At 32.6% G+C, this 14,603-nt stretch overlaps 2 protein-coding genes across 4 annotated transcripts; both read left to right on the forward strand.

Moving 5' to 3' along the window:
• Positions 1–829: 829 nt before the first annotated feature.
• On the forward strand, positions 830–3,244 carry LOC21402200 (factor of DNA methylation 3). Of its 3 annotated transcripts, XM_024163027.1 has the most exons (5): positions 1,136–1,285; positions 1,397–1,540; positions 1,899–2,123; positions 2,665–2,912; positions 3,067–3,244. In XM_024163027.1, the coding sequence occupies exons 2-4, from the start codon at positions 1,409–1,411 to the stop codon at positions 2,902–2,904; spliced, it is 597 nt and encodes a 198-aa protein (XP_024018795.1). In that variant the 5' UTR covers positions 1,136–1,285; positions 1,397–1,408; the 3' UTR covers positions 2,905–2,912; positions 3,067–3,244. The 3 variants fall into 3 exon arrangements, with proteins under 3 accessions (XP_024018797.1, XP_024018795.1, XP_024018796.1); XM_024163029.1 differs by lacking the exons at positions 1,136–1,285; positions 1,397–1,540 and adding an exon at positions 830–836; XM_024163028.1 differs by lacking the exon at positions 1,136–1,285 and having other exon boundaries at positions 1,467–1,544.
• Positions 3,245–7,427: 4,183 nt separating this feature from the next.
• Positions 7,428–9,446, forward strand: LOC112090829. Its single transcript, XM_024163058.1, has 2 exons — positions 7,428–7,602; positions 8,976–9,446. The coding sequence occupies exons 1-2, from the start codon at positions 7,488–7,490 to the stop codon at positions 9,230–9,232; spliced, it is 372 nt and encodes a 123-aa protein (XP_024018826.1). The 5' UTR covers positions 7,428–7,487; the 3' UTR covers positions 9,233–9,446.
• Positions 9,447–14,603: the final 5,157 nt, after the last annotated feature.

The raw sequence follows: 14,603 nt of genomic DNA on the forward strand, positions 1-14,603 counted from the left end.
AACGAGATGAAGCAGAAAAGGATTGATAAATTGGAGAAGATGGTAGCCAAATACGAGAATGAGCACGGTTAATTGATGAAAGGGAAAAGGTAAGTTTTGTTAAGCACAAATAGTCTTCTGAAGTTGGTTAAACTTCTAACGATTCAATAGTTAGTAAGGTTGTTAATAGCATTAGCAACTTTTTGATAGAGCTGTATATGTGACATTGAACTAGCGCATTAGTTTGTTCTTTTATTGCTTGATTTGCGGATCTGAGATGTAAAATGCGCAGAATTCATTAACTTCTCAGTAAATATCGTTTCCTCCGATTGGTTACATTTCATTAATCAACCTACACTTGCCACCTTCCCCTTCCTAGCGACACCTGTCTTTCCCCAAAGCCTACAGCCGTTTCCCTCTTCTCACAAACACCTGTCTTACCAAGGGTCTGGACTTATCATTAGTTTGGTTGTTAATAGCATTAGCAACTTTTTGATAGAGCTGTATATGTGACATTGAACTAGCGCATTAGTTTGTTCTTTTATTGCTTGATTTGCGGATCTGAGATGTAAAATGCGCAGAATTCATTAACTTCTCAGTAAATATCGTTTTTTCTTTCTTGATGAGGCACTTAGCTCTGTTATTGATGATGCCTGTGTGTTATTGCTCGGTTCAAACTTTAGAGACTTAATATTTATGTTGCTTACAGGTCTGGAAAGAGATGAAGACTATGAGGAAACAGATGATAAGATGCCGCAAAGAACTTAAAGATGGAGAAACATCGACTGAAGCTCAAGACGAGGAAGCGGGGGGCAGTGCTGAGCTGCAGGAAGCTCCCAACAAATTAGTCGATGCAAGTTCGTTTTTCTTACTTAGTTATTTACTGATTGATAACTTCGTAGTTGGAGTTAGCGTCCTTGTTTATTTCAACCAATCGTTTGATTACATGGCTATATGAGGGAAATAAGGAAATTGAATGAAACATGGTTTTCTATCGACCTCTAGGTTCAAGGAATTTTTTGAGGGTGGGATACTTGAAGGAAACACACAACTCACAATACTTTTCTTTGCTTGATTAAGCCTATTTTGCGTTTACTCTTTGCTTGTTTATGTATGCTTTTTTTTGGGAGCTTCCTGCAGCTGTCTTACCAAGGGTCTGGACTTATCATTAGTTTGGTTGTTAATAGCATTAGCAACTTTTTGATAGAGCTGTATATGTGACATTGAACTAGCGCATTAGTTTGTTCTTTTATTGCTTGATTTGCGGATCTGAGATGTAAAATGCGCAGAATTCATTAACTTCTCAGTAAATATCGTTTTTTCTTTCTTGATGAGGCACTTAGCTCTGTTATTGATGATGCCTGTGTGTTATTGCTCGGTTCAAACTTTAGAGACTTAATATTTATGTTGCTTACAGGTCTGGAAAGAGATGAAGACTATGAGGAAACAGATGATAAGATGCCGCAAAGAACTTAAAGATGGAGAAACATCGACTGAAGCTCAAGACGAGGAAGCGGGGGGCAGTGCTGAGCTGCAGGAAGCTCCCAACAAATTAGTCGATGCAAGTTCGTTTTTCTTACTTAGTTATTTACTGATTGATAACTTCGTAGTTGGAGTTAGCGTCCTTGTTTATTTCAACCAATCGTTTGATTACATGGCTATATGAGGGAAATAAGGAAATTGAATGAAACATGGTTTTCTATCGACCTCTAGGTTCAAGGAATTTTTTGAGGGTGGGATACTTGAAGGAAACACACAACTCACAATACTTTTCTTTGCTTGATTAAGCCTATTTTGCGTTTACTCTTTGCTTGTTTATGTATGCTTTTTTTTTTTTGAATAATTTTTTTCTTTCTTTTCCCTTTTTGCTACTGCAGGCTATGAATGTTTACAGAGTACTAATTAGTTTCATCTTATAGGTTTTTGAGACCTTGTTATCGACTGATGTTGTGATGGGGGATATTGGTGTTAAGAGACTCGGGCAGCTCAACTTTACGCCGTTCCACAAAGAAATGGAGAGAGTCGGAAGGAGAGGTGCTGATGCGCTTTTTAGGGCCTCAAGATTGTGCACATTATGGGAGAATTATATTATGAATACATCCTGGCATCCCTTCAAAGTCGTCAAGGCTGACGAGAAACTCACGGTATGCTTCGATTGATTCTATGGCTTTGCCGACTTCCCTTTTGCGACTTTGGCTCTTTTCTAGAATAATGATGATGATTTCACGAGCATTTGCATAAGCGTCTTTTTATTCATCTTCAGGACAAGGCAATAGGAGACTAGTATAGCCTTGTATTTATGGTTGGCAATAATTTTCTTATAGTTATCTATGGCTTCCAATTATACAATTTGTTTGCTCCTTTCTAGCAAGTGCCAATTATATACTTTATAATAATGAAGGGTTAAATTCTTGTCTCAGTATACCTGTTTGACAACATTTATATATATTCATCAATGGGCTCAATATTGAACTCTAGTGAGCTGCCCCTGACACGTTTTATTACTCTTTTTTGAGTCTACCAAAGTTGCTGGTTTTTAAGTTCAGAATTAAGAAAAAAAAAAAATACTAAATCTAAATGTAATCGCTAGAATTGTATATCGTCACTCATAATTTATTGGTTGTTTCTTTCCTTTTGATCCTCAACACTTACAAAAATCTTTTTTGCGCATTGTTACAAATACAGGAAGTCATTGACAACGATGATGAGAACTTGAAAGTATTATTACACGATATGGGTGAAGAAGTATACCATGCGGTTACAATGGCCTTAATGGAGGCAAACGAATATAATCCAAAGGGTCGTCGGAATGTAGTACTGGAACTTTGGAATTTTAAAGAAGACAGGAAAGCGAGTTTGAAAGAGGGCATCACATTTGTTGCGGAGCACTACTTGGAACCCTATATTATTAGGGAGCAAAACTAACAAAAAAGGTCAGTACTTATCTTTGTGTTAATTCTCTTAAAAAAAAAATGTTATCAAATAAACAAATGCCATTGTATTTTCTGGTTACAGTTTTCTATATGACCAAAGAAACAGAAAAGCTGATTCTAAACAATTTAAAAAAATTATGTGATATTTTGGCAGGTCAAATAGTCCAGGAAGGAGAAGAGGCTTTTCTTGGCTTAAAATGGTTAATTATTTTATTTTGATTGGACTATATGCAAATATGGAAGTACTCACAAAGTGCTCAAATGGGTGTATTTTGTAGGGAAATAGTAGGAAATAGACTAATATGAAAAACTTAAGAAAGTATATAGGCCAATTTTTAGTTATAGAAATTAATAGGCCATAACTTGTCAAGTTATGGTTCATAATCAGATAAGTTATGGATAAACTTGTCAAGTTATGGTTCATAACCAAATAAGTTATGGACAAAACCGGAAATAATTTATCAAGTTATGATTCATAACCAGACAAGTTATGGACGAAAATAGTAATTTAGCTTATTTATTAACTTATGTAAATTATTGGTCTATTAATTTTAATTCATCTCAAGTCTTACATATTTCCCTCTTTCTTCCTATTTTGTATGTGGCTTTTGTATATAAGAAGTCATAGCCCATAGGCGGACAAAATCTGTTTTATTTTGGATTGGTGTGTACTGACCCATGGGATTACTATTTACAAGTACAGAATAGCTAGCTGACATTTCCATGAATGAAACAAGTTATATTTCCCTAGAATTTGTGGATCTTTTTAATGTACACATATTATTAAAAAAAAAAAAAATAGTGGTCCAACATATATAAATGCCACATTTGGACTTATCACTCTTTTGTGTACACATTATAAAAGACAAAACGTAAATGTCAAACATTTTTGGCGTGCCTAATATTCATCCGGTTAAGTTAAAAAATAAAAAATAAAAAGAGTCGTGAAGGGGAAGGAAAAAACAAAAAATCAATTGAAGAAAACAAAATAGAAAATATTCTATGGTAATTTTATCTGATATGATGGTCCCCAATATGCAACCATTTATGCATTGGTCCTAAAAGGCCCTTGTTTCCGCGTCCACCCCACAACTTCATACATCAATCTTCCAAACATTTTTTTTTTAATTGAAATCAATCTTCCATACAAATTATGAAAAAATAATGAATAAAATCATTTTGGAACTTTCTCTTATAGCAAATTATGCATCTTGAATGTACCATGTGTATTAAAATTATATCTTAAAGAAACATTCTTTTATACTTTAAAGCCGATTTTTGGAATATAAAAGTTCCTTCTATTCATTTATTTATGTATTAGAAACTAGATATTTTAAAATTTTACAAAAAGTATTTTAAAAGCCTAAAAAACTCAAAAACTTTTCTGTAAAAAGCTCGATATTCTCGATATTTCAAAAACTAGACATACTATCCATTTCGTTGATTCGAGTTTAGGATTCGAGTTTTGTTACAGTAAAAAGCTCTCACAAACAGTCACATCTAACTTTTTTACTACAGTAAAAAACTTTCACATAAAATCATATCTCAACTCGAATCAACGAACTAAACGGCCCTAAGTAATTTAAGATAAGCAGAGGTGGGTCAAGGTAAGGCCACTAAGCCCATTGCATTCCTCCACCCCCGGGTGGGGCCGCCCTTCCTCCTGCTAATCCGGCCATTTTCGGCCCCCCCCCCCCCCAATGAACCAAGGCCCCATCTTGCTGGAGTCTTTCGTTTCTTTTTCATTTTTTTTTTTAGAAAAGAACCTTACTGTGTATGTTTTCTTAAGTGTATTGCAGTGAATCTTCTAAATTTTAATTGTGGTAGGGAAATAAAAGATTGTAATCAAGATAGAGAATAATCCCAAGAAATAGTTATTGTAACTTAAATTTTATGTATTATTGCCACTTAATTTTCTTCACTTGAGATATTGATATTTCTTGTTTTCCTATAAACACCCAGATTTTTTCTCCTCTCAAAAGAAAAACAATCTCCAACAATACAACTTTTTCATTCCTGATTTCCCATTGCTTCCATCTCAATATTCATTCTATAACGCTAATTAAAAAAAAAAAAATCATTCCAACAGTACAAGTTGAAGGTTTTCAATTCAATATTTGAATAATCTTGCACTGGTTTTAATATTCTTAATTTTGTCTTGAGATTCATATCATATTTTTATCTATTGTCTTGTTTGGGTAGTAGTTTGGTTATTTGTCCAACATAACTTATCAATATACTAATCCGGATACGAGGAATTTTATAGAATAAAAAAAAAAACTTAAGAACATAAGGTTTTATTGAATCCTAGAGATGAGTTCTCAATTAGTTTCTAACTAGCAATAAAAAAGATTCGACTAAAAGTGAAAGTTTAGTAGTTGAAACGTATGAACTAGTAGTATCATGATAGTTAAAAAAGATATTAATAAAATGAATTAACTACGATGGTACTTAAAATCCACAATATAATAGAAAACATCAAATTGATCATTAGTCAAATAATTTACTGAATTCAATCTATAAATATATCATGATATTGCAGTTTAAAAAAAAATATATTTTAAATATAAAAGTGCATATAATTTTTTTAAAAAAAGTCTCTTTATACAATTTTATTTAAGGTGTTAAATCACTTTGAGCAGGCCCTGATGATAAGTATATATGAAGATTCCTTAAAGATAAGTATATATAAAGATTAAATATTTAAGTGGCGATCACGTAAAATTGAATGTTATAGTAAGATTTCTAATTTGTCTATTATTTATAAAGCTAGCTAATTTTCTTACATGTGAAACATGTAAATAAGCCTATTTGTCTCCCTTTTTTCCTTTTATTTCTGTTTTATCTTTCATGGATTAGGTTGAGTAGTATAACGTGTTTTCAACCTTTGATTAGTCAAAATTTTAGAATCAAGATGAGAAAACACGCAATTCACTATGACTTGTATGATTTGAATAATGTGATTGATTGTCTCTTTAGAACTTTAGTACTGAACCTAATTTAAGAAAGCAATTATATTGTGTATATTAGAACTTTAGTACAACTCCTTACGTTTTAACTCACCCAAAGTTATTTCGTGTTTCGGGATTTTAAATAAGATTTAAGAAATGAATTCTCAAAATTTTGGATTACGAGTTTATAAAATGAATAGTTAAAGAGATTTTCAATTTAAATCATGGTAAGTAACGGTTAAATCATTATATGAATGTAGCATGTGTTTTTAATAATATAAAAATGGTACATTCACTTCTAAAGAAATATTATTTCGATAATTTGAAGTTGATTTTCAAAATGTAAAATGTGCATTCTATCATTCTATTTATTTAATTAGAAATTAGAAATTTTACATTTTTACAAAAAAAATATTTAAAAAGTATAAAAACTCCAAAAAATTTCCTATAAATTCTAAATAATTTAAGTAATAAGATCAAATGTAAGCCTATTTTCGTCCCTTTTTTCCTCTTATTTTTGTTTCAGCTTTCTTAGATTAGATTAGGTTCAGTAGTATAATGTGTTTTTAATGTCAAATTAGTCAAAATTTCATGATCAAGATGAGAAAATATGTAAAAGCAATAAACCCTAATTATAAAATTTAACAATTGAAAATTATATTCTATTGATTGTCAAAAATTATCTTCTACTGATATATATCCAACCAAAGATTTCATACTATTTTCTTCTTTGAAATGGAAGTATAGAGTACAAATGCAGAGCACCATTGATAGTACTACCTGTCATGATCTGTCTGCGAGCATGTTTTATATATGTCCTAACCAAAAAAACAAACGTTGATGTGGCTTTTATCATTTTTATACCTATGTTTTAAGGGTCATACTCTCATATTTTAATATCAAATTCATTCATACGACTTTGTAATATTCAATTTTTATTTCTGGTTTATTTTTAGGCATTCTCTACAATTATATATATAATATTTACAATCATCATAGGGCGAGTAAAAAATTATTTTGCTATATATGCAAACGTGTAGATCTTTTCGTGTACACAAATTTTTTTTTTTTTAAAAATAGTGGTCCAAATTTGGACTCATCACTCGTTTGTGTACATATATTATAAAAGTCAAACGCAACGTGCCTAGGTTGATGTTAATCTAGTGAAGCATAGGGTCTGTAAGAAAAAGAGACGTAAAGGCAAGGAAATAAAAGCTCAATTGAAGAAAAAAAAAAATAGTAAAAAGGGCACATGCTTTTCATCCGGAGTAATAATGTTTTAAATATAATAAAATAGTATATACATGTACCATGTCTTTTAAAATAGAAAAAAAGAGACGTGAAGCATAGGTTCTGTATGTAAAAGAGACGTAAAGGGCAAGGGGAAAAAAACAAAAAGCTCAATTGAAGAAAACAAATAGAAAAGAGGGCACGTACGTGCTTTTTTTGCGGAGTAATATTATTGCTCTAGTGAAATATAGGATCTGTATGATAATTTTATCTTATATGACGGTCCTCAATATGCAACTATTTATAGGTCCTAGAAAGTCTTTGTTTCTGCATCCCCCAATCACTTCATATATCAATCTTCTATAAATATTGTCAGGAAAAAAAAAAAAATATTATGGCCTTCATCAAAGTTTCTGTTTTGTTGTTGCTGCTGTTTGTTGTGCTTGTTGCTCCAATAGCTGATGCTCGGGGAAACCTTTTCCGGGTTTCTAATGATGTTCAATCTCTAGGTACTTATATATCTACTTCTTTAATTATACCATGTCTAATTGAGGTTTTAATCAACAATATGTAAGAATACATACATATATATATATATATAAATATACACCATATCTTTTGAAAATATTCAGAGTATCCTTGTGTTTTTTTTTTAATTAAACAAAATTTACGCTTGTGTTTTAATCAAAATCAACTGTCAATCTATTTTTTTGTGTTATCTAACAAAAAAGGGAACACATTTAATTTTACGCACAATAATTTAGTCCAACATCAGATTATTAAGACTATTTTCCAAAAAAAAAATCCGATCTTTCTCTTTTAATTTTATTTATTTATTTTTAACTTAGAGTGGGGATGTTGGAACTCAAACTCATCTTGCGGCGAAGTCGGAATAGAATTACTATAAAACTATACCCGCAACCACAAAATCTATTGAGATAAAAATCAATTACTCTCAAAGTGGCAAAAAAGTTGAATTTATCAAAGATATACGCTAATTTATTTCTGCCATTTTGAAAAATTTATCATACACTCAAGTTTTAAACTATTGCTATTTTGAAAATTTTTTATCTTAATAATTATTCAAAAAGTTTTAAGGAGGTACGTTAAATTTTTTTTGGTATTCGTTGTATGTATAGTTTTCATTTTTTTTTTTTCTGAAAACCGAAATATTTAGAGAAAATGAAGGATTATTTTTGCCTTTTGGTCTAAATTGTAACCGTTCAATTTATATATATATATATATATATATCTCTCTCTCTCTCTCTATATATATATATATATATTTTGTCAGCCATCATAACTACATACTTACCCTCAATTAAATTTGACCAAAAATAACAAACCTTAATTTCTTCCCTCATATCAATCTCTCTCTAAATTCTATTTTCTTCTCTAACTCCATCTCTTTCCGCTTAATGGTAGATTGATTGATTGGATTAGTCGATCAATCCCACACAAAAGAGCTCTCTCTGTTTTTGACGACGAGAGAACTCTTACAGAAGTGCGTTTTCTCACTGTGAACCACTCACTTTAGACAATTAATCCTATTAATCAATAGGAATATAAAAAGAACGCTCATGTAAGACCTACACAAGAAAGAAAAATTTCTAACCATATTCAACCTTTCTCTCTCCTCCACGTAACGACCTTTTTCTCTCTGCACCTTCGCTGCCTCTCTCTCTCTCTATTTTTCTTGCCTCTCGCTCGTCTCTCTCTCCACTTTCCTTCGCTGACTCCCTAACCAGTGGAAACAGAAAGTTGCCTAAATATAGACTGATATATATAAATTTATATATATATATACGCGACTCACACATGTACTTCAGCTTCTCTCATTTATACTAATGATAATGATATACTTATATATTTGTTATTTTAGGTTTTGGACAAAAATTCTGCTCTACCTGTAAGTGCGAGACAGAATCCAAAACCACAAGATGTTATCGTACGGACAGAAAGATAGGCGGATGCCCCTTAGTTTGCGGAGAACCTTGCAGTTGTACAAAAAGTATCCCACCAATATGCTTTTGCAGATATGAGGTTGAGACCTGCAATCCTGAACAATGCAACTCCATCGGCACTACTGATCATATGCTGACGTTTGAGAAACTTCTCGCTATCAAAGGCGCATGGTGAATAATTAGAAACTATATATTGCATGCTACGTGCAATATATTACGTCTACATATATATATGTATGTTTATAAAACTACCAAGTCACTAGAAAACTTGGGGTAATTAAAGCTTGCTACGCTTCAACTACTGCCGTGATGTTGAGGCTTTTAAATAAGTGTAAGCGTATCATAATAATGAAGTAAAACTTCAATAATTTTTATCCGGTTTTTTTAAATATTTTTCTATTTCATGCACATAGTTTGAATCTAAGAGATGATGCGACATTTGTATAAAACATTCTTCACTATACATCTATCGGGCTAAATAATAATATTTAGATGAACAATATAAACGGAAATATGGAAATAAGAGAAATAGAAATATCAAATAAAACAGTTAATACAAAACAAATAGAGGGCTTACGTACATCTGTGACTTCTGCTCTGTGCGCTAGCATATGACTTCGTCGCCCCTTTGCTCTCTAATTCATATGATGTTGTTGGCCTTTTTTTTTTTTTTTTTTTTTTCTGGTTTTAATAATAAGATGGGTGATAAAATAAGGAGAATATATGCAAGAAAAATATAAGGGGACGTTTGTTTCCTATATTCGTTCTTAATTCTCCATCATGATTCATGATTCTCTATAGTGTTTTTCTCTTACAAAAAATACATGTAAAATGTAAATAGTTCTGAATCATGATTCTGAATCTATGACCCAAACGTCCACTAAAAGTCACAAAAATCAATCCCAAGAAGCCTTGTCTAGGACATCGTATGGGAACGTAGTTTCCGTAAAAGCACCGTTGATAGATAATGGGGGCTTGCCAGCATTAATGCCATAAAAAAAAAAGATTATTATCATTGATAACTCTTAAATTTTAGAATCATTTTAAGTTTACATTTTAAATTTTAAAAACTCTCATTTTACTCTCTAAACTTTGAATTCTCGTCCAATATGAATGAAAAAAGTAACATGTACTTATAAATGTCGCGCAAAAATTTGAGCAAACTATAACAATGGTTTTAGTAACCCGTTGTGACATTGCCGAGTCATCATTTTCTCTTTTGTTCTTATGCTCCAAATATATAATAATAATAATAATAATAATATGTTTCAACCAGTGAAAACAAAAAGTTAGAAACAACTTAATCTCCACATTATCTTGCTAGAATCCCATTTAAATTCAAATAACCAATGCCTTATCTTCCTTTGAGCAGGGTCTTATCGTTATCTCTCCAAATCTCAACTAATATCTTATCTTCTTTTGACCAAGCCTTTATCCTTATCTCTTCAAATCTCAACTCAATAAAATCTGCAACTTTAACTTAAAATCTTATTCTGAATCTTCTTCTGCAATACAAAATCTTCTTGAACCTGTTTTTTTTTTTTTTTGAATTTTTACAAGATTGCCAATAAATTGCCAACTAATAAAAATACCTAACAATCTTCCCCTTTGGCATTTTTTGGCAAAACTAACAAGAGATCCTAAAAAATTCAAAAACAACAAAACAATATAAAATTACATTGTTCTCCCCCTTTTTGACAAAAATAAGCCAAAGACACACCAAAAAAAAAAAAAATATATCACACCCTAGACACGTCTTCAGCAGCTGATGTCGCAGATTATGTTGGAACATTTGCTGGAACACTCGGTGCAACACTTCGCACTAGATATCTTCGAGGGCATTGAACTCTGTAGCTTACTTTTCCTAAATCTTTTATGTGTCTTACTCCCCCTGAATGTAGCATTCTTCCATGTATAATGCTCTTAACACCTGTCAATCGCTTAGTGCAACCGCATCACTACACCCACAATCATTAGTACATGCTTCTAAAGAAGTATAAGCTTTATGACATCTCAAATCAGATTTCTTTATCCACACACGTCTAGAAAAATTATTTTTCACATCAATCTTCACGTTAGGTGTCTTCTTTGAGTTTGCAGAATTTGGTGGATTAATAAACATACCTCTCTTTAAAGCATTTAAATACTTATAGCATCTCGGTCTTATGTGGCCAGGTAAACTACAGTAATGGCATGTGGGGATAAACTTTTTATGTCGAGGGAATGAGATAGTAGCCTTCTTACTGGAGGAAGTTGGAGGCTTAGGGGCATACATCTTCTTCACAAACACTGTTTTGGACGTTGAGCTCTCACTAGTATTGCCAAGGCCATGTAAATCACCACTCATTTTTCCTATCGAGAGAATGTGATCCAATTTTGTAGTGCCAGAATTCATCATCTTCAATGAATTTTAAGTGTGCTCCAATTCAACTCTTATCTCCTGCAGCTTTTTCTCCTTTTCAGCAGCCCGAAATTCATAGTTTACAGCAGCCCTCTTAAGTACATCATTCTCTTTAATAAGCTCATTGACTCGTTCCCGCAAAGACTTATTCATTTTAACCACCAAAACCCATTTGTTGAACATTGTTTCATATGCCTCTTGGATTGTCTCCTCAGTCAGTTCTTCACCATCGCTGGAGCCGTCAGAATCTGAAAAATCTCCGCTTTCTTCTGGTTTTCCAGAGTGTGTTGCAGATGATGTTGCAACATGAGCTGTGACACGATCTGTAACACTACAGTTTGGAACATCTTCATAGACATTGAACGCAACATAGTTGTTCACATGATCATCATCTTCCTGGTTGCCTTCAGAATCCTCATCATTCCATGTGACGTTGAGAGACTTCTTCCTCTTCTTGAGAGTGTTAGCACACATAGACTGAATGTGACCGTAACCGTCGCACTGCAGGTATTGAATTCTCATATTCTTCTTCTTATCATTGGAGGAATTTGTTGCTCCCTTATTTTTCTAAAAATTGTTGGAGTTGTTGAAAGTTAGAGTTTAGTTCTTCTCGTTGAACTTCTTCATCACCTTGTTGAAATTTTTAGTCAATCAAGCAAGAGACTCCGCTAAGTCTTCATCTTCTTCTTCAACATTATCTTCCACTTCAGCTTGGAAAGCAATCGCCTGAGAAATCTCATTCTCCTTCTTATTTTGACTCAGATTCATTTCAAATGTCCTCAGTGATCCCATTAATTCATCAAGTCTCATAGTCTCAGTGTTTTTCACTTCTTCGATAGCAGTCACTTTGTAGGCAAATCTCTGTGGTAATGATCTCAACGTCTTGCTGACAAGTTTTGCCCCAGGAATTTTTTCACCAAGAACAAATGATTCATTAGCTATATCACACAACCGTGAATTAAATTCAGAAATAGTTTCAGTTTCATGCATTCAAAGATTTTCAAACCTGGTTGTGAGAATATTCAATTTGAATTGTCTCACGGCGGCGGTTCCCTTATGAGCAATCTATAAAATCTCCCATGCTTCTTTTTCCGATTCACATGTAGATATCATCTTGAACTGGTTGATGTCAACTCCATTGAATATTGTATTGAGAGCACGAGAGTTGTAGATGGCTAACTTGTCTTCATCACTATTCCAGGAGCCTTCGGGTTTTAGAATCTCTTTTCCCTCTGCATATTTAGTTACTAGATGTTTCCAGCCATTCAAAACAGCACGCCATGCCTTCTCATCTTGAGCCTTGATGAAAGCCTTCACCGGGCCTTCCAGTAGGAATAATTCGAACCATCAAGTAGAGGGGGACATGCAACTGAACCTCATTCCTTTAGAAAATCCATTCCAAACATAGCAGATCAACTCTCCAAGATCTCATTGAACTTATGGTCAGTGAACCGCTCTGATACCACTTGTTAGATTTGGGTTAATTACGTTCAGTTGCTCGAGCAAAATAAAGTGTAGAAAGTAAAGGAACACACAATATGATATCGCAGTTCAGTGCGCACACCTACATCTGCGGGGCCACGCCCAGACAGTAAATTACAGACACCGGACTGACTTATTCACTTAAGGACTCCCTCCTAGACAATGACGTTGCTGTGATGAATCTCCATAGTGATTGTTTAGTGTGCACCACACGTCTTCTATTCACCTGACGAACTCCTTTCGACTGACAGAGCTTCCTCCCGAAAGCAACAAATCCCTCTCTCGAAGGACGATCTCAATAGCGTACTAGGCTCACAAAAACTCACAGACTCTTTCTAAAAATATTCTATTAAACCCGTACTTTCCATATGCTAAGAAACAAAACCTTTAAATAAAGTGAAAAAAATCTAATTCAAACAATTCGTCCATCAATCACTTTATCTTCACGTTTCACCACTTTTGAAGGCTTTGAATTGTCCAGCACCTTTTTAAATTCAAATCGAGCTATATATATATATAAATATATCCAAAGATGATGCCTTTGAAGTATATCTCGTAGTGGCGAATTTGAAACAAACCAATGCATATTCGGATTATACATCTACTTTTCAAATCCGAATTACTCCTTTAAAATAGCAACTTAATTTCCACATTATCTTGCTAGAATCCCATTTAAATTCAAATAACCAATGCTTTAGCTTCCTTTGAGTAGGGTCTTATCCTTATCTCTCCAAATCTTAACCAATATCTTATCTTCCTTTGACCAAACCTTTATCCTTATCTCTTTAAATCTCAACTCAACAAAATCTGTAACTTTAACTTAAAATCTTATTCTGAATCTTCTTCTACAATACGAAATCTTTTTGAACCTGTTTTTTTTTTTTTTTTGAATTTTTACAAGATCGCTAATAAATTGCCAACTAATAAAAATACCTAACATGGGGCTTCTTTTATTTAAGCCAACTAAAAAAAAAAAATTCTACCTCGACTTTCCTCTATTAAAGAATCCATGAATTGTGAGTTTGGAATATATTCTTTTTTGAGAGGGTTGAAAACGCACAAAGGTTATTTCTCAAAGCATTTCTTTAGACAAAGACCCTATTTTTTCAGGCTTTTGACAATAGAGTAATTAAATAACTAGATATTAAAGCAGTTAAAGGAGAAGTAAAACGAAAAATTTCTAGAGATACTAGGAGAACTCTAAAGGAGAAAATCTAAAATCTCAATATTCAAGAATAATTATAATATAAAAGAAAATTATCCACATCCTACACAACCCTAAGGCATAAACATAATCTTAAATTCAAAACTAAATATTAAAGATAAGTATCTATCCTTCCTTTCCACTCTACCAAACATAAACTTAATTAATACTTTCAAAGATGGCAAATGTGGTTGCAAAATGCCTCTTGCTGTGGTGACTACTGACTAGACGTGCCAGCACAGGTGCTTCTCTGAACCGAATGAAACTTCACAACTATAAAACAATCAAAACAAATAATTATTATAAGAGATTTTATAGTACGACTGATGTATCGGTGAGTTAAATTTTTCTATCAGTTAAATATGTATATTTTTTTAATTTTTATGTGATTTTATATAAATTTAACGAACAAAAAACTTAACCTATCGATATGTTAGTGTACCGAAAAAAGTCTCAATT

This window comes from Morus notabilis, unplaced genomic scaffold (assembly GCF_000414095.1).
Source record: "Morus notabilis unplaced genomic scaffold, ASM41409v2 Scaffold666, whole genome shotgun sequence".
Lineage (NCBI taxonomy): Eukaryota > Viridiplantae > Streptophyta > Magnoliopsida > Rosales > Moraceae > Morus > Morus notabilis.